The 22,835-nt window shown below is 46.6% G+C and overlaps 4 protein-coding genes across 4 annotated transcripts in view; all 4 read left to right on the top strand.

The window, feature by feature from the left end:
- The first annotated feature begins 98 nt into the window (after nt 1-98).
- Nucleotides 99-7,820, top strand: LOC132459561 (charged multivesicular body protein 4b). The gene is made up of 5 exons (XM_060054193.1): nt 99-427; nt 1,316-1,493; nt 4,143-4,257; nt 4,931-5,057; nt 6,411-7,820. The coding sequence occupies exons 1-5, from the start codon at nt 244-246 to the stop codon at nt 6,482-6,484; spliced, it is 678 nt and encodes a 225-aa protein (XP_059910176.1). The 5' UTR covers nt 99-243; the 3' UTR covers nt 6,485-7,820.
- A 256-nt stretch (nt 7,821-8,076) lies between these two features.
- eif2s2 (eukaryotic translation initiation factor 2, subunit 2 beta) lies at nt 8,077-13,252 on the top strand. Its single transcript, XM_060054129.1, has 9 exons — nt 8,077-8,237; nt 8,796-8,979; nt 9,338-9,438; nt 10,133-10,265; nt 11,085-11,185; nt 11,651-11,799; nt 11,932-11,988; nt 12,317-12,402; nt 12,663-13,252. Exons 1-9 carry the CDS (start codon nt 8,223-8,225, stop codon nt 12,836-12,838), a joined length of 1,002 nt encoding a protein of 333 aa, XP_059910112.1. The 5' UTR covers nt 8,077-8,222; the 3' UTR covers nt 12,839-13,252.
- A 1,380-nt stretch (nt 13,253-14,632) lies between these two features.
- LOC132459530 (serine/arginine-rich splicing factor 6-like) lies at nt 14,633-18,842 on the top strand. The gene is made up of 6 exons (XM_060054141.1): nt 14,633-14,880; nt 15,121-15,260; nt 16,668-16,777; nt 17,022-17,194; nt 17,317-17,373; nt 17,844-18,842. Exons 1-6 carry the CDS (start codon nt 14,774-14,776, stop codon nt 18,172-18,174), a joined length of 918 nt encoding a protein of 305 aa, XP_059910124.1. The 5' UTR covers nt 14,633-14,773; the 3' UTR covers nt 18,175-18,842.
- A 368-nt stretch (nt 18,843-19,210) lies between these two features.
- LOC132459537 (lethal(3)malignant brain tumor-like protein 1) overlaps nt 19,211-22,835 on the top strand; it is a 19,382-nt gene continuing 15,757 nt past the window's right edge. The window contains 4 exon segments of the mRNA XM_060054153.1: nt 19,211-19,429; nt 20,474-20,803; nt 21,078-21,262; nt 21,519-21,648. Coding sequence (XP_059910136.1) covers nt 19,390-19,429; nt 20,474-20,803; nt 21,078-21,262; nt 21,519-21,648 — 685 coding nt within the window. The 5' untranslated portion in view covers nt 19,211-19,389.

The raw sequence follows: 22,835 nt of genomic DNA, 5'->3' as shown, positions 1-22,835 counted from the left end.
CCCGCCTGCCCGTGGCTAGAGAAGGAAATTAATTCATATTTTTTAATCTCTTTCTAGAAGAGATCAAGAGCTTGTTAGCCACGCCCCCACACCCCGAACTACGTCATCCGGCCTTACCCAGGAAGTAGAAAAAAAATAATTTGGGCCAAGGCGAAGTGACAGTGTAGCATAGGTAGCTAGCAAGGGTTTCCCTCACATTTGGCAATATTTTTAACATTTTATTTGTGTTTCGTCATCAAGCAAATGTCGCTGTTTGGTAAGATATTCGGCGGCGGGGGAAAGGGAGGGAAGGGGCCCAGCGCGCAGGAGGCGATCCAGAAGCTGCGAGAAACAGAGGATATGCTAACCAAGAAGCAGGAATTTCTAGAGAAAAAGATTGACCAGGAACTAGTGACTGCGAAGAAAAACGGCACCAAAAATAAGAGAGGTGGGTGGTCAAAATAAATGTTTAACGCGTTGCATACGTTCTATAATAAGGATCGTCCACATCGGTCGGCTATTGGTGCTGCTGCTCCCAACTCTGTTGCCAGGCGGACTCCTGCCCACAGAAGTGTTCACCTGGTGTCCTGACTTGGTTCATTTCTCACACACACACACACACACACACACACACACACACACACACACACACACACACACACACACACACACACACACACACACACACACACACACACACACACACACACACACACACACACACACACTCCTCCACACACACACACACTCCTCCACTTGCTGACACATCTATTGAGAAAATGCAATCAGATTTGATGTGCAGCTGAAAACGACGAGTAAAATGTGATTTATTTGTATGTTTTCTGGCTGCAGAATAGCATGACTGTGTGTTGTTAATCAAGACGAAATCCAAAGATCACTCTAAGTCTAATAGAAGGGGTTTTAATGAGGTAATGTCATTATCATATCTGTTAGTGTATTGATCACTGATTGTTGCATGGTAAGACTTATCACGTTGACCATTGCTGCACACACTCGCTCTAATTTATATATTTTGGCAAGTGATTGTGTTCGACTGGGAGTCATTGTATTGTCCCTCAGCTTTCACATCAGGGATAGTGCAGAGTTCACTGTGAAGCTGCACACCGCGTCTGTTCATTTGTAGATAAGCCTATCTTAAGGTGTGTATGCTGCCTTTACCCGGATCATTCCATTACATCATATTTATACCCCCCACATCGACTGTTGTTTTCCTGCTGTTTTCTGACTGCCCAACCATCAATTATTTTCTAGTGTCAATGGTTGCATGTCCTCCGTTTGCTCATCTCTCCGTCTCCCTCCCTCCCTCTTTCTGCAGCGGCACTGCAGGCGTTGAAAAGAAAGAAGCGCTACGAGAAGCAGCTGGCGCAGATCGACGGCACGCTGTCCACCATCGAGTTCCAGCGGGAGGCCCTGGAGAACGCCAACACCAACACAGAGGTCCTCAAGAACATGGGCTTCGCCGCCAAGGCCATGAAGTCGGCCCACGAAAACATGTAAGGGAAAGGACGACACCTTAGTCGACACCATGGTTGACAGTTAATAATAATAATAATACATGGTATTTGTGTAGCGCTTTTCTCGCACTCAAAGCGCTTCACATAGGTAACAAACAACAAATATATAAAGCAAAAAGAAATGCAAAGTTGATGTGGGGGGGGTGGAGGCAGTGGAGAAGGGATGGGTCTTGAGGTGTCAATGGAACACCCCCCTTGGTCAGCGGATGCAGCTCCTGTAACGCGTTGCTAACAGGATAGGTTGAGTGGGATAGTGTAGTGACTAGGTACTAGTTCTAGGGCAGATTCAGATTCAGATTCTTTATTGTCCTTGTTTAACAGAGTTAATCAACGAAATTAAGTTTAGAGCATCACCACTGGCATAGTATATAAATATAAATATATTAATAAATAAAAAAATAAAAATAAAAAAAGATAAATAGATAAGTAAATAAATAAATAACAATAATAACTTGAATAAGAATGCAGCCAAGTCCAGTCCATAGTTGTGATGTGTGAGAGTGAGGGGGGTTGGGGGGCTGCAGTCCTGCAATAGATGGAAAATAGTGTTATATGAGTTATATGACCGAGGGGGTGGGGTGGGGGGTGCGGGGGCCAGGTTGTTCGTTCAGCAGTCTGACAGCCTTTGGATAGAGGCTATTGGTCAATCTGCTCCCACGGCACTCCACTCCCAAAGGAAAGCGGCCGGGTACGACCCTCCAATGTCCACGACCCTCCAATGTCCACGACCCTGGACTACGAAACGACATGTTTCTGAGTAAACTGTCACTGTCCCGAGTTATTTTGGAAGAACACATCTCACTAAAGGAAACTAAACAAAATAGAACTTTCGCAATTCAAAGTTGGTCATTGATCAGGATGAATCGGACCATTGAGTCGCGATCTTTCTCTTGCAGATCGGGCCCTGATCTGCACACTAAGGGGGTCGTTGAAACCTGTTTAACCTGGAGGAAAGTTGAAATAGCTGTAAAGTTCCACTTAAAGATATATAGAGGTTGTCGGCCTGGCTGGTGTGAGCGAAAATATACATATAATCTAAGACTAAAACATTTAGATTTTATAATTTAGACTACTGCTCATTTTGTGTTGAACTAACTGTTTAAAAAAACGGTTTAAAGGCATATTGTACGATTTTCAGTGATATGCACTTTTTAATATGTTGTTGAAATTGGTTTATACATCCTGACGGCAATAAATAACTTATGGGCAATGAAAAAGAAGCGAAAAAAAAACGAATTCTGTATCTGCTATAAACCTGTTAAAATGCTTACCAATCGGAGACATTGTACCCGAATCTAAAGAACCAATCACAAGCCTGCGCGTTCTCTCCCCTCTGTGTACGAGCCTGAGCCGGCCTGAGCGCGTTCACGGAGGGCAAAGAAAGCGTTGTTATCATAGTGAGCCTACAACGTCAACACGATGGAAGAAAAAAAACAGAAGTTACCACTGCCACCGTTACTTGACCCGGTTCATCCTTTTAAAAAGGCACGAAAATGAAAAGGCAGCAACAAAAAAAAAGTTGGAGAATGCTCGAGGAAAAACGAGAATAAATATTGGATTCGCTTTTCAGCGATGGCGACAGCTGAGGGAGTTGAATGGCCTGAAAAGTGACGCAATGGTTGCCGTTGAAGTAAGCCGTAAGCAGCATTAGCGCTCGTGCACGGCTCTGTGTCGAGGGGTTGGGGGCAGGGAGTCCTGAAGGGTGGGGGAGGAGTTAAACGGAACTCCGAAGAGAAGCTAATTTCAAATCATGCTAGCTCTCTCACATCGTACAGGATCGCTTTAACTGTGTTCCATATTCACGTCTTAATTATGTAGCTGCTGTCAATCATCAACCCTCTCCTTGAATCTCTCCAAATTAATCAATGGAGAAAACCGAAATCCGAGGAGTTGAGATTGTGTATATGCGGCAAATTCTGTCAAGCTCCTCCCCCTAACCTTGATCTGACCCTCGAAAGACGTCAAGTTAAATTTTGTACAAAGTACAAAAACATCACTGCATTGGTTAATATAATGACAAGTTCCTATGCCAATATACCATTCTTAAAAAAAAAATAGTGTGTTTTAATTTCGATGCGATCCACTGAATAGAATACACGGCATAATTATAAGCAGCACTGGTTTGGAACCAGTTGGTATCTTAGGACACTAACTGTCAGACTACTGATGGGACAAAACCTAACATGTGATTGGCGCTCGTCTATAACTTTTCCTTTTGGCCGCGCTGTTAAAGTTTTGTATGAGCGATCCTAGGCCGAAACATAAATGATCTCATTCATCTGATCTTTCCTCTCGATCCGCTCGCTGCCCGCCCCGTAAGCAGGCCGTCAAAGAAACGCGTCTCTCTACGCAGCCTATGCTCCGAGATCGTAAACAAAAAACAAATGGTATTACCGAGCACTTTGGTAATGGTATTACCGACCACTTTGGTAATGGTATTACCAAACCCCACAACACTAAATGCGTTCATGATCGTTTTTTACTGGATGCACGAAACACGGAAGGGAGGGGCGATCGGGCTCTGTCTGTTTGGGAGCTCGCCTCAAACACCAACAGAGGTGTCGTCACCCAGCGTCGCCGATACGACCTTTAACGTTACCCGCTCTCCTGCTCTCCTTGTGGCTCCAGGGACATCGACAAGGTGGACGACCTCATGCAGGACATCACAGAGCAGCAGGAGGTGGCGCAGGAGATCTCCGACGCCATCTCCAAACCAGTGGGCTTCGGAGAGGAGTTCGACGAGGTACGCCTTGTGGCGTTTGGTTTCAAGGGGGATGCCGCAGTTCCTGTGTTTGTATCGGAATATTCTGTTGCTAAGATGTGTAATTACACCAAAAGGTCTCTTGATGGCACTAATGACAGACATTTCCTCCCACAATGTTAAACGGAGATTATGAGCCCTCCAGGGTTCAATCCCCTAACCACAGATAATCCCAAAGTCTGTTCAAACAAAGCTTGGTTCTGTGGGTTCAAGAGAGCTGGGTCCCCTCTATCTCTCCCAGGATGGGCTTTAGTTTGAATGTTTCCCCTCTGGGTCACTTGCGCACTGTTTGTATGTTGTATGTCCCGGCACTTAAAAATAGTACTTAGCATCTTAGCCTAGCTATCTTTGTTGTATAGGGAGGAGGGTTAACCTAGTGATTGTCGGTGCCTGGCACTTGGTTCTATGAACATCTTGTACTGACAGCGATATATTGTTGTTTCTCTTATTCTGACAAATGTAAGTCGCTTTCAATCAAACCGTCTGCTAAATGTAACTCTCTCTCTCTCTCTCTCTCTCTCTCTCTCTCTCTCTCTCTCTCTCTCTCTCTCTCTCTCTCTCTCTCTCTCTCTCTCTCTCTCTCTCTCTCTCTCTCTCTCTCTCTCTCTCTCTCTCTCTCTCTCTCTCTCTCTCTCTCTCTCTCTCTCTCTCTCAGGACGAGCTGCTGGCTGAGCTGGACGAGCTCGAACAGGAGGAGCTGGACAAGAACCTGCTGGAGATCGGGGGGACGGAGAACGCCCATCTGCCCAGCGTCCCGTCCACCTCCCTGCCCTCCAGACCAGGTGAGAACCGCTGCCTCCAACCGCACACAGCCAAGAGGGCCGTAGCCTTCTTGGCTACATATATATATATATTAGAGCTGTCAAGAGATTAAAATATTTAATCGTGATTAATCGCATTAATGTCATAGTTAACTCGCGATTAATCGCAAATTATTTTTCTATGCTAAATATCCCTTGATTTTTTTGTCCCATAATTCTTCTCATTTTAATTCTCATATCAACATGGTGAAGTGCATCGGCTTACCTTGTGCAAATGATTTTTTATTGATAACAACATTGGCATATACTGATCAAAACAGGACGATACAAAAAAAGAGCCTATAGTGCAATTAAACGACGCTTTGAACAAATGTCATTTGAACATAGCAGTCAGGCTACTGCTTCTTTGTTTTGAGCCAAAGAAAAAAAAAAATAATAATATATTTTTTTTTTTTTATAAAACAATTGCGTTAATCGCGCGCAATTTTTTTTAACGCCGTTAAAATTGGTTTGCGTTAACGCCGTTAATAACGCGTTTAACTGACAGCTCTAATATATATATAGGGTTCAGTTCACAAGCATTTGTAGTGGTGATTGATCAAGGACTGAACCGTACATATGAGTTACAGAAATGCTCCACAACCCGAGAAGGTGAAGGGTCACTGAGGGAAAGGAAGGAGGTTTTTACATCCTACCCCAAGACCTGCCGATATAGCCCCGCCCACTTTGCAACTGCATTTTGGGACCGGCTCTGTCATGCCAAATTTGTACCGGCTGCCAAATTTGTACCGGGCCGCGCGTCATCCATACGTAATCCATTCCAAACCTGCCTGGCAACAGATGATCGCGTCGTCCGGCAACGGACGATCGCGTCGAAAGACGTGAAAGGTTCACGAACATTCGCGAACCTTCAAGCTCGTTCATTCGCACTTGTCCGTTATCTGTATTGTGCTATTTCGTCCTTGACCTGCTTTAAACACTGTTTACTTGCTAAATTTGATTAAACAATTAAATACAATACAAATATAAAGTAAAAACAAGTGTTATCTAGCGATCCGTTTTCTGTATTATGTTATTTTGTCTTTGGCAACATGAGCGCGAATGTTTTTTGAAACCTGCCCGGCAACGGACAACCCTTACGTAATCAGTTGTCCGTTGCCTGGCAACGGACAACTGTTGACGTGCCCGGTACAAATTTGGCAGCCGGTACAAATTTGGCATGACAGCTCCATTCCTCGTCTTATAGGGGGACTGCGATACTGGCTGGGGACTAAAAACCAATCACCATCCAAGAACAGAAAGTATCATTATGATCAAAGCGTAGGGCGTGATGTCAGCGGATTATGTTGACAGCGGGTGTTTTTGTTTTCACAGCAGCCAGAAAAGAGAAGGAGGAGGACGAAGACGACATGGAAGATCTGCAGCGCTGGGCAATGGAGGCCATGTGAGAACACCGACCTGACCAGCATCCACCACATCCCACACTCACAGGAGAACCAGAGAACAGGAGATCGGCGCCAGAGAGAGACCTAGAGAATAATGGACCTGTACTACATCGACTATGGGTGTTTCTGAAGGCTTGAGCTGAAGTCAAGCGACAAGTTGCCAGAATTGTTTTTTTTGTTTTTGTCTCCTTTATTCTCCCTCTGGCCTTCGATCCCAGAGGAGAAATCCTCAGTTTCCAGCGATTCTAGCGAGCATGGCAAAGGTTTGTCCCTCATCAAGGCTGTAAATACAACTATTCCCAACGGCTCTCATGGCCCGATAGGCTGCTGATAGAACATACGCGTCATATGTTCGGCGGTTCAATATTTGGATTATTGTCCGACTCTATTCTAATGTTAATGACGAATGGAAAAGGGAATCTTTGGGAGCTGAACCTTGAAACGCCTGCTACGAACATATATACCCCTTTTCCTTCATGAATTTTTGTGTTTTCCATAGGAAATATATGAATGATTCTTAAACTGATTAGAATCATTCATATGTTATAATATACTTATATTAATTATATTATACTTAATAATATACTTATTGTTTGGTTAAGCACTCCCCAAAAGCTGCGACTGAGTCTTGGCATGCTTTGGTTATGAAGCTTGGAACAGTCTTTGTTATCCAGTTTACTGTTTTTCCCAAACGGTTTTGCTTTGCTGTTGATTTTGTTTGTGTTTGTTCAAGCGTTTAAAGCCCTTTCCCAACTATGCCTGTACCTTGTGACACTTCAATGGCTTTTGCTGTTCCCCAGAAGACCAGAAGCTTCCCGCCAACTGGTTATTTGATGTTAATATCCAAAATGTGTTCCTTTATTGTTTTGCAGTTTGTCATAGTTGTGTTTTTTTGCTGACACCCGCAAGTGTTTTGAACGGTTATACTGTGTGAAGCGTTTCAACAAAGGGAAGGCATTGAAATCATTGCACGACTGAACCAACAGAGATTTATCCTGATACTTTCATTGTATTTTCTGTCTGGGTCACGTCAGTTTTCTTTGGGCACTATGGGTTTTGTTTTTATTATTAATTTAGAATTGTACAATAGGCAGAAAAAGGAAGCATTTCACAATGTATTAATGTAACTGACAAAGAGATATTGGTTTATATATGCTATGATTAGTTTCCCTACATTTCCAGTGTTTTTGGATTTGAGTCATTTTAGTTTTGCTAAAATATGATGTACATTTTTTACATATACAGTATGTAACACTAGAATGGACATGCATGTTTACATTTCAACCGTTTATTTATCACATTATTTGACAAATCATTAAAATTTCCAATTGTATTTCTATCACGACTGCTCTTTTTTGTTCTTCTGTTTTAAGAAGTAGAAGAAGTACAAGATCCTAAGCATGAATCATTTCTATATTCATCACTAAAGGGACGGTCATGTCTGTCTGAATCATCTATTTGCTATATTTGACTCCTTGGATTAATCGTGGTAAATGTTAACTCGGAAGTATACTAATCAGCCTTTTTTTATACTGTGTAAAAAATAATAACGATCTCATTTTTTAGCAACAACGCTTCTTGAACGCGTCCAGCATCCAGTGTCGCATTATACTGACGTCACCTTCGCAGGTTAACGCATGCGCTCTGAGGTCTCCGCTGATGCAAGAAAATTCAGGCGCAGCGGCACGGGAACAGAGGGACAGACACTTCTCCGTTTTCTTGCTAATTTAAGTCCGCAAACATGTCGGGAGACGAGGTGAGCTACCGCCCTGAGCGAGTCTGTATCAGCACGTCCACACACACACATGGGTCGGGCGGTACCCTTTCAAGATGTCCGCGTTAATCGTGTTTCTCAACGCGGCCTCCGGACAGCGGCTCTCATGTCACCCTGCGGCTCACATGGCTACGAGCTAAAGCACAATGGGAACGTTTCCCTTGAGCACTCATTCAAGAGTAAATAGAAAAAAATGTGTTCTGCTGACCACGTCGAGCCGAGGAGTTAAAGCACATGTGACCGATCGGCCGTGTCAGGGACGATATGCGGATCATGCGATGATCAGGGTTATACCGGCTAATGCTAACGCTAGCTCCCTCTGCTAGGAGCACGCTGATCTAAAGCGTCCATCCACCTCCTCCATAGAACGATGGGTCGTTAAAAGATGACGACCCCCTTGCCAACCTTATCCTAGTGTCACAAAGTCTATGAACGCCCTTTATTAAGATAATTAACGTTGGTAATTATCCACCCATCTGTTTGAATTAATCTTAATGTGTATCTTCACAATGGGTTTTTCTTCTCCTCCTCTTTTTGTAGATGATCTTCGACCCAAACATGACCAAAAAGAAGAAGAAGAAGAAGAAGCCCTTCATGCTAGATGAGGAAGGAGGAGACGGGACGGCAGGAGAGGAGGTGAAGGAGGTAGAGGCCAAGGAGGTGGAGCCCGAGGGAGGAGACGATAAGGAGGTGGACTTCGAGGAAGATGAAGGCAGGAAAAAAGGTAATGTCTCAACTGGCAGACGGCTCTTGTTGCCTTTTGGTTTAAATAAATTCAGATAAATGACAGATGCGCCCATCAAACAGACGGTGTTGTAGCATATTCTATTGTCAAATTACATGATTGATTCCGTTTTCTATCGATTTATTTGACATCTAATAGATGCACCAATTTAATCTGTGTTTTCTCGGTTACTATATAGATGTCACTAGATGAGATGCCTTTCGTATAAATAAATAAAAAGTCAGAAACTACTGTTAAAAACATCTCTTTTATGACGTCAAAATTTCACCCTTTTTTTACGTCAGTGGACCCCTCTATGTGAATCAAGCCGCGGTATGAAAACAATGTCCTCTTTCAGAGCCCTCTGATGACCTCGATGATCTGAACTTCCTCAATCAGAAGAAGAAAAAGAAGAAGCCCACGAAATTCCTTGATAATGAAGGCGAAGTTGACATCAAGGTATGTGTTCACTGACACTCATAAGAACGTATAGTGCCATCTCCCAGTATGAACTGTATAGGTTACTGCCATCTCCCAGTATGAACTGTATAGGTTACTGCCATCTCCCAGTATGAACTGTATAGGTTACTGCCATCTCCCAGTATGAACTGTATAGGTTACTGCCATCTCCTAGTATGAACTGTATAGGTTACTGCCATCTCCTAGTATGAACTGTATAGGTTACTGCCCTCTCCCAGTATGAACTGTATAGGTTACTGCCATCTCCCAGTATGAACTGTATAGGTTACTGCCCTCTCCCAGTATAAAACAATCCTGCTATTTTAAAGTTTGGCCGGCCCCATACACACTCCTACCTTCTTCCTAACCTCTTCTCGGACCGTGAGCATTTCACCCAGCGCATCAGGACCCCACATAGACACACAGACACACACAGAGGGATACAGACACACACAGACGCACAGACACACACAGAGGGATACAGACAGACACAGACGCACACAGAGGGATACTGACAGACACACACAGAGGGATACAGACAAACACAGACGCACACAGAGGGATACTGACAGACACGCATACAGACACACACACGCACACACAGAAACACATACACAGAGAAAAACACTGACACACACAGACACGGAGGATCCCCCACTCTCTCTCTGACGGCGGCGGCTGGTTCTTTCCTCAGGGGCTGAAGATCGAGGGGGAGCAGCCGGAGCCCATGGAGGAGGACGACCTGGACCTGATGCTCCCCTCCAAGAAGAAGAGGCACAAGAAGGTGGAGTTCGAGGAGGGGGCGGAGACGCTGGAGAAGGACGACGGTGAGCTGCGTAAAGACGTTTTTTGGTCGTATGCACAACGACGAAGTCTCAGGCTCCTTCCACGGTGCGATGTAAAGTAAAAGTATAAAACAAACGCAAGTAAAAGAGCTAATCCTGAAAAATAAATAAATAAACTACAATACTGTACATGAATAATTAGAATAAAATAAAAATCTAATAGTAACTAAGGTATAAATAGATGCGTCATTAAGGGAAATGTAAACAGATGTCGACTGTTATGAAGTGGCATAATGGTGGTGCAGGTAGCTCAGGAGTTCAGCCGTCTTATGGCCTGTGGGATGAAACTCCCAGAGTCTGGTTCACACAGCTCAACGTCAGGTACTGGGAGCTACTGGGAGGTAATCTGACAAGGATGCAGTCGGCCTTTCCTGTGTTTGAAATCCAAGCCCAAATGTGTGTGGGGTGTGTGTACTTTAGAGGTCCCATGGCATGCCACCAGGTGTGAGTGTGATTAGCCGCGACAAGCCGTTTTGGAAATCTGCCCCTTATGACATCACAGGTGGGCGTGTCCACCTAGGCGTGTGCTGGATAGATCAGTCTACCAGCCTACCCAGTGGACCGTAGCAAACGTTGCTCTTCCATCTGTCACGCATCTAGGTGGACACGCCCACCTGTGATGTCATAAGGAGTAGATTTCCAACGGCTTGAAGGGCTAATCCCGCCACACCTGGTGTCATGCCACGCGCCCTTTAAAGGGAACTGATTGTGCATTTACTACAATGGGGTTCCATTGCCCCCTCTAGTGGCTGTCCTGTATTGTTGGAGCGCTGTTGACGTTGGTCCTCTCTCCTCCTTCAGTGCCCGATGACGACGAGGGGAAAAATAACGACGGAATCTCCTTCAGTTCCTCCAGCGGGCCGGCCTGGGCCGGGACGGAGAGGGACTACTCATACGACGAGGTAGAGCGGATGCAGCCTACGTTTTAAATTCTATGCACGATCTTAATTTAAATTTAGGTTGAAAATGCTAATCAAGTTATTTCAACAAAATCACATCCTGTGTGCTTCTTTGTTTACACGCGTCTTAATATCGACACAGCCAACACAATGCACACAAGCTAAGCTAGTTTGCGTTGCCAAGCCAGTGGACGGAACACGGATTCAGTTCATTGAATCCTGGAATCTCCCGCCTGCTAACTGGGAGGGGCTAAATCTTTAATTACGCACAGGCTTGATTTTAGAAGAACATGCAGAGATAGCTTGGTCTCATTCGTGGGGTGTTTTGTGATATTGATACATTTATTGTGAATGACGTCTGTGTCGGACAGATGTTTGCATTGGCGCGCGTTAGAACGCGGTCGGACTGTGGTGTGCTGACGGAGCGCTGAGCCCCCCGTGACCCCGTCTCCCTCTCCGCTCTCCCAGCTGCTCAACAGGGTCTTCAACATCATGAGGGAGAAGAACCCGGACATGGTGGCCGGGGAGAAACGCAAGTTTGTCATGAAGCCCCCCCAGGTGGTCCGGGTGGGAACCAAGAAAACCTCCTTCGTCAACTTCACAGACATCTGCAAGCTGTGAGTGACCAACTCGCCCGGAACTCGGAACCACTCCGGATGAGAATGATGATTGTGTGTCTGTTTGGCCCATGCCTTATGTTCGGTCGGAGCTGCTCGTCTAAAATGGCCGCGTCGGTTTGTTTCTCGCAGGTTGCATCGTCAACCTAAACATCTCCTCGCTTTCCTGTTGGCTGAGTTGGGAACCAGGTATGAGCGGTTTGCTTTGGAACTTTTATCGGTTATGGTCAAAAACGTAATCAGTCTGCTGAACCTCGTTGGGCTTTTCCAAATGAAGTCAAATATTGATATACCCTAATCTGCCATCGCCTGCTGCTGAAAGGCTATTTTGAAATGTAATGGGCTTTGTATAAACACCTGTGTAAATACCTGAAAAAGAAACCGTGAAAAAATGTTAGGGCAAGAAATAAGTGTGGTGTTCATAATGAATAATTGGCAGCTTGTCCTGGAAAGGAACCAATGATTTATGATTTATGTTGGATATGATTTAAACGTCTTTCCCCGTCCTCGCTCTCAGTGGCTCCATAGACGGAAACAACCAGCTGGTGATCAAAGGCCGATTCCAACAGAAGCAGATTGAGAACGTCTTGAGAAGATACATCAGTAAGTGAATTCTACAGACGCTCATCCAGACTCTTGGCTATTTCCTTTAAATAAATCATTGCATGTGAATGTTAATTACGTGAAACAGAATTAACCCAGATGGGGGAATGATTGTCGAATGAAGTGCTCCCTTTGATAGTTGTCATTATTTATAAAGCATTGCAAAGTTATGCTTCAATTCCCGACGTGACACTCCGTCACGTCGAGCTTCCATGCTCCGCCCCCTCCTGACCCTCCTCCTCCCTCTCGACCAATCACAGAGGAGTACGTGACGTGTCACACCTGCCGCTCGCCCGACACCATCCTGCAGAAGGACACGCGGCTCTACTTCCTGCAGTGCGAGACGTGCCACTCCCGCTGCTCCGTCGCCAGCATCAAGACCGGCTTCCAGGCCGTCACCGGCAAGCGAGCCCAGCTCCGCGCCAAGGCCAACTAGCACACCCCCCCCCCCTGTCCACCCTGCCTGGTGGGGGGGTGGGAGGGAGGGAGGGAGGGGGGCTGAGGGGGTACAGGTGGATCTGTGCCCCGCCCCCTCTGTGTTTTGTAACTGGACTCTGAATCAGACTGAGGGAGGGTGTTCTGGGAGGGGGGGGGTCGACGTCTGCGTGCGTCCCACCGGGCTGAGGGGGGGGAGGGCGATGGAGGCGTCATATGAGAAGCTTGTGTGTTCCGTAAGACCGCACCTTGCCATATGATTTTATTAGATATTCTTTTGTCGTTCCCCCCCCAACTGGCTGTGATTGGATGGTCGATCCTCTGAAGAATGCCGGCCGGGCGCCTTCCTTTTGTGCTTTTTATTTTGTTGATTTGTAATCTGACCATCTATTAAAATAACTGCGTTATTAACCAACGGAATAAACAACTGATTTCTCCTGCACACACACACACACGCATGCACACACACGGAAGTGGCATTCCAGTGACCCACATTCACATCCTAGTCGAGCTCGCTCTGGCCGCGGGAGCGTTCTGTTCTTCGCTCTCCCTCTCTGTTCTTCATTCTCATCGCTATCAATACTTCACCTGTAGTTTTTGTTCTGTTTCTTCAATGAATACAGATACTCTTCAATGATGTTGGATTGATTCTATTTTTTTTTCTACTTTGCCTGGAAAGTTGAACCTCGTTCATTAAATGAGTGGGGGGGACTTGGAGGGTCATCAAGTAAGGTTAAACATTTTGGGACGTAGGTTGGCTGTGTATATGAGGATCCCAGTGGATCCACATTACTGGCCTTCACCATTACTGGCCATCACCAAAGGCCAGTAATGGTCTGGTGGTTGAATGTGGACTTCTTGTTTTGATTGTGTTTGAATGGCCACATCATTATTTTGTTCGTGGTGAACAATGAGGTTTAGTTAAGTAAATCACCTCTTAAGAAGGAATTAATAGGACTGGGTGTTAATTTTCCACAGCTTTAAGCAATTACCTGGTTCCATTAAAGCAATCTGAGGCTTGATTTATAAGTTATACTTAGCCAGGTACATAGATTGCAACCTGTTACAAAAAAGAATTGCCAAAGTGTCAATTGCCCTACCCGCTAATTATTCAGATTCCCGAGCAGTTTTCTGATGTGATGGTTAGGCTTATCACTGAAAGTTTAGTGGTGGTAATAGTACAATCATTTCAAAATAAGTGTGCTATTCTATTGGTTAATTATTTCTATATTTGATAACTGCGAGGGGTAGCCAGGTTTTAGGGAATAGACTATGGTTGGCTAATTCCTTAACCTTGGGTCTGGGTGAACAAATTGTTTCTCTATGGACTTACCGCGTTGCTGAAGTGTGCTGTTTATTTCCTGATCTCTTTTTATATCAGTGCCCTCTGCTGGACAAGTGTGGAATTCCTTCCATATATATTTTGGCTGCCCCTAGCGGCTGTAGTGAGCATTTTGGTTATTTCTTTAAAAATTCATAACTCCTCACAGGAATGGGCTAGAGACCTACTTTTTTCCTACTCTGAAATGTATGCTCTACAAGTCGCGGGCCGTATGTTTGACACCCCTGTATAGGTTTATCACTGAAAGTTGAATGGTGGTAATAAACAGACCTTTCAATATAACAATGTTATGGTGGTTAAGTTATATACTTGATAACGGTGAGTGGTAACCAGGTTTTAGCCTTGGACTGTTTTTTTTTCTTTTGGTGTTATTCCTCAACCTCCGGTCTGTGTGAACCATTCCTAATGCATGGGAAGCTTTTATTTTGAAAACTGATATCGCGATACTATAGGATCAACTCCCTGCCGCCATGCAGCACAACTATTAGCTCGGAAGTTATCGCGATACAAAAGGATCAACTCCTTGACGCCGTGCAGCTAAACTGTTAGCTCAGAAGTTGGTGCGTTTGACGGCTCTGCGGGGAAAACGTCAGCATGCCGCGGGTTTACATCGGACGTCTGGCCCCCCGCGTCCGAGAAAAGGACGTCCAGCGCTTTTTCGGTGGATATGGAAAGCTCATGGAAATAGATTTAAAGAACGGGTGAGTTTGTAATCTGACGTTAGCTGCGGCTACACCTGGGAATCTGCCAGTACTAATTTCCTATAAAGAAATGGCTCTTCCGCTTATCGCCGCATTAAAACATTAATTCGCTCCTTGAAGTGATAACTTTTAGACTAGAGCCGTCCGGGTGTGTTGGTCTAACCTGCCTCTGTTGTGCCCTACAACTCAAACCCACGCTCCCCACGGAGCTGAGCCACACTGTTTCTGTTCTGATCCCAGATTTGGTTTCGTGGAGTTTGACGACAACCGCGATGCGGACGACGCGGTGTACGAGCTGAACGGCCGAGACCTGTGCGGAGAGCGGGTGGTGGTGGAGTACGCCCGGGGATCCAGGAGGGACCTGGACGGCGGTGGGAGCAGTAAGTGCTGTCTGTTGGACCTCTCCCAGGTCCCCTTGTTGGGTGGAGGAGGTGGACATGTGGACCGCACACAGACGTGTTACGCTTTGTTGTTCAACCTCATTAAAGGGTCACGTTGAACTATATGTGCAGCGCATTATGGTTTCTACCTACTTTAGCTTCGTAATGTCCGCGCATCATGTTTGCGTGAATCATGTCATGCCCTGCAAAACTCAAAGTCTTGGTGTGGAAGGCTTTTACCGGTTCATAAATACCTGGCAGGCTGCCCTGGCCTTCATGTGTCTTCATGACAGAATGAAGTGTGAACTGTTCTTGTATTGGCTAATTTATACCTGCTGGTAAAACGGAGCGCTTTTCGACTCAAGGAGTCGCTTTTTAGTGAGGCGTCTAAATCAAGGTGCTGTATGTTTATTTGTTGACTATAGTTGCACCAATCCTTACAAAAAACACAAATCATACAAAAGATTTCATTAAAATATATTTTATTTCCAAGCAAGTTAAGTAACTCACATGTCTACTTGGGTTTGAAGGATCGTTTTGTTTTTTTATATGCATGTACGCTGTAGGCCTACTGTACAAAGTAAATTTCCTTACCAGATGATTGAAACTTTTCATGTGTACTATATCATTTCTATTTTCATATTAAACATTAACAAAGTCCTTAATGTTTCAATTTGAAAGAGTCCACCTGTGGCTGAGTGTCCACTGGGTGGGCAGATGACGCTATCCCCGTGAGGCCTCGGCTTTCACCTTTACAATGTGTGTGTGACCTTTGCCCTGACCCCTGACCCTTGGCTGACCTTACCGGAAGCCATGACGACAACAGCCTTTTGCCAATAGACCAGGGGTGATGGTGAGGACTCCCATTGGTTTCTATGTTGACAATAAAGTGGAGTGGATCTAGCCGAACTCCTCAGGGCAGGCCTACCGCAGACAGGCCTGTGGTCCCGTGGTTAGGGAGAACATGATCGGTGTGTGTTCGTTTCCTCAGACGGAGCTAATGTGCCCCGTGATGGCAACCTATCACAATAATGCATTATTTTTGGTATTTTTAATTAATTTCTTCAGGATTCAAAGGTATTTGTACAAAGAACATCACGTTGTTTTAACACAGGGAAGAAAACCTGTTTTGATTTTGGTGGATGCCGACTTTGTTGTTGAAACGGATCGGGTAGTTTTTGTTTTTGGCAGAAAAGTCAGCGAGGCGCTGAAAAGTGCAAACTAAAAAACACAGAACAAATAAAGAGAGGCATTGGGGTTGTTAGCTCGAATCCCGAGGTTTGTCTGGACTTGTGTGGGGAGGGGGGAGGGGGGGGATCCTGACCTCTTCAAGGCAGACTACAATCCACCGTTTAGTTTCCTCCCTAACTCTGGCCCCGGCCCCATGTATATTTTCTGGTTCTAAAGGCGGTGGATACAGTCACGTCGGAAGAGATAAGTACGGCCCCCCCGTCCGGACGGAGCACCGCCTCATCGTACAGAACCTGTCCACCCGCTGCAGCTGGCAGGACCTCAAGGTAGGACCCCCAGACAAGGACCAGGGTCAGGGTGCGGGGCTGAGGGTACCAGGAGGAGGGTACGCGTTCCCAACCCGACGTTCCCAACCCGACGTTCCCAACCCGACGTTCCCAACCCGACGTTTCCAAACCCGACGTTCCCGACCCGACGTTCCCGACCCGACGTTCCCGACCCGACGCCCGCAGCCCTCTCTGTTGAGGCCTAACGTGAGGATCTCGTCGCCCCCCCCCCCCCCCCCCCCAGGACTTGATGCGTGAGGTGGGGGAGGTGACCTTTGCCGACGCCCACAAGGAGCGTGACCACGAGGGCGTGGTCGAGTTCAACAGCCGCTCCGCCATGAGGCGGGCCATGGACAAGCTGGACGGGAAGGACGTCAACGGACGCAAGATCCGCCTGGTGTCCGCCAGCCGCTCCAGGTGATGCCCCGCCCCCACGCCCCCCCCCTTGTTATCACAACATCGGCTCGACGGCTTCTGGGTCGCTTTGGGGCGATGTTTTGAATGAACTCTGATTTTTTTTTTTTCCCGCCCGCTTCCAGGTCCCGCAGTCGCCGTGGTTCCCGCAGTCGGAGCTCCCGGAGCCGATCCCGCTCCAGGTGAGACCGGAACAGGAATACAGCGTCTCTCTCTTCGACGCTTTCACGTTGCTCACCTTTGGGTTCCTCACACGTTCCTCACCGTCGGAGACGCTGACGACGGCAGTGAACACATGAATGGATGAACACATGGTGCTGGGGTTGTTAGGTTGTAGGTCGTCATGTGCTCCTCAGACCATGGCTGAGGGTTGAGCAGTGGAGGAATGGGCTTCTCGGAGATGTTGACGTTCCTCAAAGCCAAAGTTTAAATCGCCGGTGATCCAAAGTCGTTGTTGCATGCCTCAGGGGTAGCTTGTGAACTATATATATTTCTTTTTCTGAAATCATCTCAAATATCTGATAAATATTTCCCAAAAATGGCGCATCCAGTATAGACTTAGGAAGGACCTAAAACGTACATTCTTAAAAAATAAACGTAAATTGTTGATCCTGATGTTGTACGCTGTGCACCTGCGTCGCCACGCCAACAGATCCCGTTCCCGTAGCAAGAGGAGAAGCCGCCGTTCTCCGCCGCGCTCCGGCAGGAAGTCTCGCTCCAGGTCCAGGTCCAGGTCCAAGGCCCGCTCCAGCCGCCGTTCCCGTTCCCGATCCCGTTCCCGCTCCCGCTCCAGGTCCAGGAGCCGCTCCAAGGTTCGGCCCGGGCACGCCTCCCGCAGTCGCTCGCCATCGCCGGCGCGGGGCGGAGCCCGTCCTGCGTCGCGTTCCACGTCACCGCGGGACTCCACCCGGCGCTCCGGATCCCGGGACGGCCGCTCGGCTTCCCGCTCCCGTTCCCGTTCCCGATCCGGCTCTCAGGATTAAAAAGGAAATGTGTAAACACGCGCGCACACGGCAGAACACGAACGCACACACACACTGCAAAACATGCAGACTTTGTTCACGCACATGTGCGCACACACACGCACATCACATTACATCCCATAGTATCCGGGCTTTCCTTATTTTCCTGGGTTTACCCCACGCATCCGAAGCAGTTGCCATGGCGTTTTGATTCTTCAAATTACAAGTTTGTCATTGCGTTTTGTCATTGAGTTAAGCATTGCGTTCATCACTGCGTTCCTTTAACATATTCGATTTTTTGGTCTCAAATAGTGCAATCCCATTGCACTATTTCGATGGATAACCGATTCTTAGGTGGCTGGTTGTTTCTTTACGGTTTCTTTGTTTCTTATCATGCATGGTGCTTGTGTGAAGGGCAGTGGATAAATACAACTCTGATTTTTTTTCTTTGCAAGTTAAGCAGTGGTAGGCACATTTTCATTTTCCCAGTATTTTTAGTTTTCAGGGTATTAAAGGACAACTGCATCGAAGAATCTTGCAGTAGAAGGGACACATTTATTCTGAATCGGAGACATCCTAATTGGTTTGGTTATTTGCAGATACATTTGTGGGAGTATCAGATTGGCCTGATTTTTGTTTCATTTGAAAAATGTTTAGTATTGTATCAATAAAAAACGAGTTAATATAAACGTGTGTTTATTCCATACATGAACGGGTTAGGTCTATTAACGTGTAATTTTACAAGTGCTTTATCAGTGAGGGTTCATTAATTTCAAGAACTAAATGGCGACATTTGTGGACAGGGAGGCCACCGCGATCAGATGATTCAGTGAGTAGACCGTTCCTCGGAGAAGACCTCCGCCAGTCTATGAAACGACGGCAAAGCGATCGATGCTGAATTGCATTATCCCACCCTATTTATCTCCATGCATGTAAGCGGTTTCAGTCGGCTGAAGTCTAAATGTGACATTGTATGAGCAGTGACTGTACATCAGGCTCACGCATGCGCTTTTGGAAACCCGGAGCCGCAGGAGATTGAGCTGGTAAGCCAAATTTATTAGCAAAGATCAATTTATTTATGTTGTGCATGTATCCGCAAAGCCCGGGTGATGCTGGCGTCTTCCAGATTGCGTTGTATTGCACGATGTCCGAGTGTTTATCCCGCGGGTTACGTATGCAACGCATGCATATGTGAGAAGGGAAAAGACTCCACCATAAAGCTATTTGGGGTTAACAATGTTCAAGGAAACGGGTTTAATTGACCTATTTTCCAACAGTAAGTACATGGCCCGCCGCAGAAAAAGATAAGTACATTAATGACCCTTGGTTTTTGCGGTGTTTCGCCAGTAAAATAATTCTCATTCATTCTGTAGCCAACCGGGATGTTGGTTGAAGGGTTAATATTGAGTAAACGGGTTTTCTACTGTGGGGTTGAGATGCGTCCTGTATGCTCCTTCAGGGGCGCTTTGATTCCCCGCCATTTCAACGTTGGCTATTAGCGTGTTTTTGGGGAGATGGCTGTCATTGTTTTATTAAGTGCAAGAGTAGGAGCCGTTTGAAAAGTCACTCGGGGTCATAGACTGCGTTTTGATAGGGCATGTTTTATTTAATGTGTATGGAAATCTTTTTCAAATCAATTAATGGGCATCAATAATTGCTTTGCATCCACCCATCCAAAAATAAAGAGCTATTCTTTCTGTTCTTCTCCTATACACTTAGTTGTGTTGGTGTCCGTTCCTCCCATTTTGTGAGGGGAACGGAGAAAAAGCGAATGCATTTTTCATTTGGGCCATTTTAACCAGTTTAACCCTTTCTACAGAGGCGTCATCGGAGGACAAACACAGGTGTCACGACTAATTATCGCTCTCCTGCGGGCAGTAGGCCTGGCCTAAACTAGGGAAGCTAAGTCTACTAACATGGCCTGGTGCATAAACCCAATATTCGTGTTGTGACACCTGTGATTGATGCAATGATGGTTTTTCTTTTCACTTCGTATCGTGACCCTGACAACGTTAACACACGCGCACACACGTCTTCAATTCATTCAACCTCTCCATCTCAAACTGTGACCTCCACGTCCGTCGTAGTAGGCCTCTGTGATTACAACAGTGAAATGACACAGTCACGGATTAAGCAGTGCTATTCCAACGGCTAATTAAAACAAACAGCCGTTGATTGTACGCTTTGTGATAGTGCCGGCTGGCTGTTCCTCAAGAGCGCGCACACATCCGTTGGTAGGGCTGCTGATTGTTTACTCGCGGGGCATTGTGTACCCCTTTCCCCCCCCCCCCCCCCCCCCCCCCCCCCCCCACGACTCCAGCACTCCGGAGGGAGGGGAACGGAAGGGACGCAGCGATGAGTGCCAAAGTCGACATGGACGTTCCAACCAAAGAGCCGGACCGTACGCCACCAGTCTCCTCTTCCTCCTCCTCTTCCTCCACCACCACCTCCTCCTCCACCACCACCTCCTCCTCCTCTTCCTCCACCACCTCCTCCTCCTCCTCCTCCTCTTCCTCCTCGCCCCCCACCGACACCATCCTCGTGTGCAGCAAAGAGGGGACGTCCAAGGGCCCCCTTCTTCCTCCCCCACCACCTCCTCCAGCTCCTTCTCCGTTGACCCAGACGACCACCACGGCTCTGCTCCTTCCAGGTGAGGTGGGGGGGGGCCTGGCCCCTGCGTGTTGGTGGCAGGCGGCCCGGGTGGGGGCTCCCACTCTGTGGTTCCTCATCAGGATGTATGGGGAACTTTAGGGTACTCAACCGGAGGGGCGAGAGCCTTTTTGGTCACCTGGGATTTGGGTACGGGACCATAATGTACAGGCTGGCTTCTTCTCTTTTAGCTCCTTCTTCAAGATTAATAAATCGTTTGTTTCTTGCTGTGTGTATCTAAAGGACTTCACCCGATTGTTCTTTTCTCCACCAAGCCATAGTCCTACCCGGTCACCAAAAGCTGGAGGTGACGTCAGCCACTGTAGTGGCAGAGCCCGGGAAAGTGGGCGGGGTTATCGAGGCGACCACACCCACAGCCCAGGTGGGCGGGGCCTGCAGCATCGTCCACGTACTGGAGTGGAAGGAGGGAATGACTCTTCTGCCCACCACTAACCTCAAAGTAAGCTTTTCCGTCCTCGCACTGTGAATGTAATGTTGTCATGCATGTTTACAGAATAATACAGAATTATTTATTAATCAAACGGACGACCGCAATAGGAACAATTTGAATTGAATTCCGTTTTACAGAATTATGAATGTGACTCTTATTAACCCATTGATGCTGAATCGGTGGCCTTGTGTGTGTGTGTGTGTGTGTGTGTGTGTGTGTGTGTGTGTGTGTGTGTGTGTGTGTGTGTGTGCGTGTGTGTGTGTAGTTCTGTGTTGGCGATGTGGGAACGCTGAGCGCGCTGATCACCCCGGCGATCGCCAGCAGCTCCCCCCAACCAGCCGCCGGGGCTTCTGGGAAGTCTGCCGCTGCGGAGGGAGCAGCAGTGACCACGACAGGTAGCGGACCCAGTGGTTCACCTAGCCTGCTGTGGGAGTAATGGTTTCACTGGGATTACCACCAGTACACACTGGGCTACTTAGTATTTTCGAATCTTCGAGTGAATTTATTTAGTTTTTGTTATTGTCTGTTAATCAAATGCATATTTATATATGTGTGTATAATCATTGGTGTGTACGGTGAAATAGGTAGGTGGTAAACGGACTGGTTTGTGTTGGCGTTCACACTCGGCTCAGACACAGCCTCAGTACCGTCCTAGAGTACCAATGAGATCCCTGTTCAGACTTCACCCAAGGTTACAGAGAGGTCATTAGAGTGGAGGTCCAACACTAAACGTCTGTGTAAAACACCTGGACAGTGTTTTATCATAAAGTACTTCGTCATGCGTGTTTAAACTCGCGGATACTTTTTTGGTATTCATTTATAATTTATGCTCATGGAGAGAAGATTTATTTAGTTTTTTACTTCCGGGTAGTGCTAAAAAAGCGAAATAATGTAGTTATATGGCGCGCATCGCAGGAGTAGATGGTAAGGGGTGGACCTGCCTAGGCGCCCTGATACAAGGCAGCAACGGGATTCAACCGGCACGCTGCCAAGACCGCTGGCTAGCCACTTGGTGTGTTCCCCTTGTGGTGCATGTGCGTCAGATTTAGTCCGTGTGCACGTTGCGTTTCTAAACCGAGCTGCACAACATGAATATAGTCCACACACGGATTTGCTGCATTTGCGTCAAATAAAGTATTTCGGTGTACATAGCGTTACATAGCGTTACACAACGCACATAGCGTTACAAAAATTGTCGAGCTGTTATTCTAAGACGCACAACATGAAAATATAGTCTTTACAGAGTTGCTGCATGCCTTCCCCACTCGTTCACTAATGGAGGGCCAACCGGCCGGTTATGCTTTACGTGTTTATTGTCCAAATATTAGAGAATCCCAACAAAACAGCAGATACTGCAGTTATTAATGTCATTAACATCTGAAAATGTTAGTCTTTTAGTTTTTTTTGGGGGTTGGAGGATAGATTTATAGATGGATTGAACTGGTCGGTTGAACTGGTCGGTTGAACTGGTCCGTTGAACTGGTCCGTTGAACTGGTCCGTTGAACTGGTCCGTTGAACTGGTCGGTTGAACTGGTCCGTTGAACTGGTCGGTTGAATTGGTCCGTTGGGTTTTACTGTTGA

Source organism: Gadus macrocephalus, chromosome 1 (assembly GCF_031168955.1).
Source record: "Gadus macrocephalus chromosome 1, ASM3116895v1".
NCBI lineage: Eukaryota > Metazoa > Chordata > Actinopteri > Gadiformes > Gadidae > Gadus > Gadus macrocephalus.
Note: the sequence above shows the minus strand (reverse complement) of the source record. Positions and strands in the feature narration are given on the sequence as shown.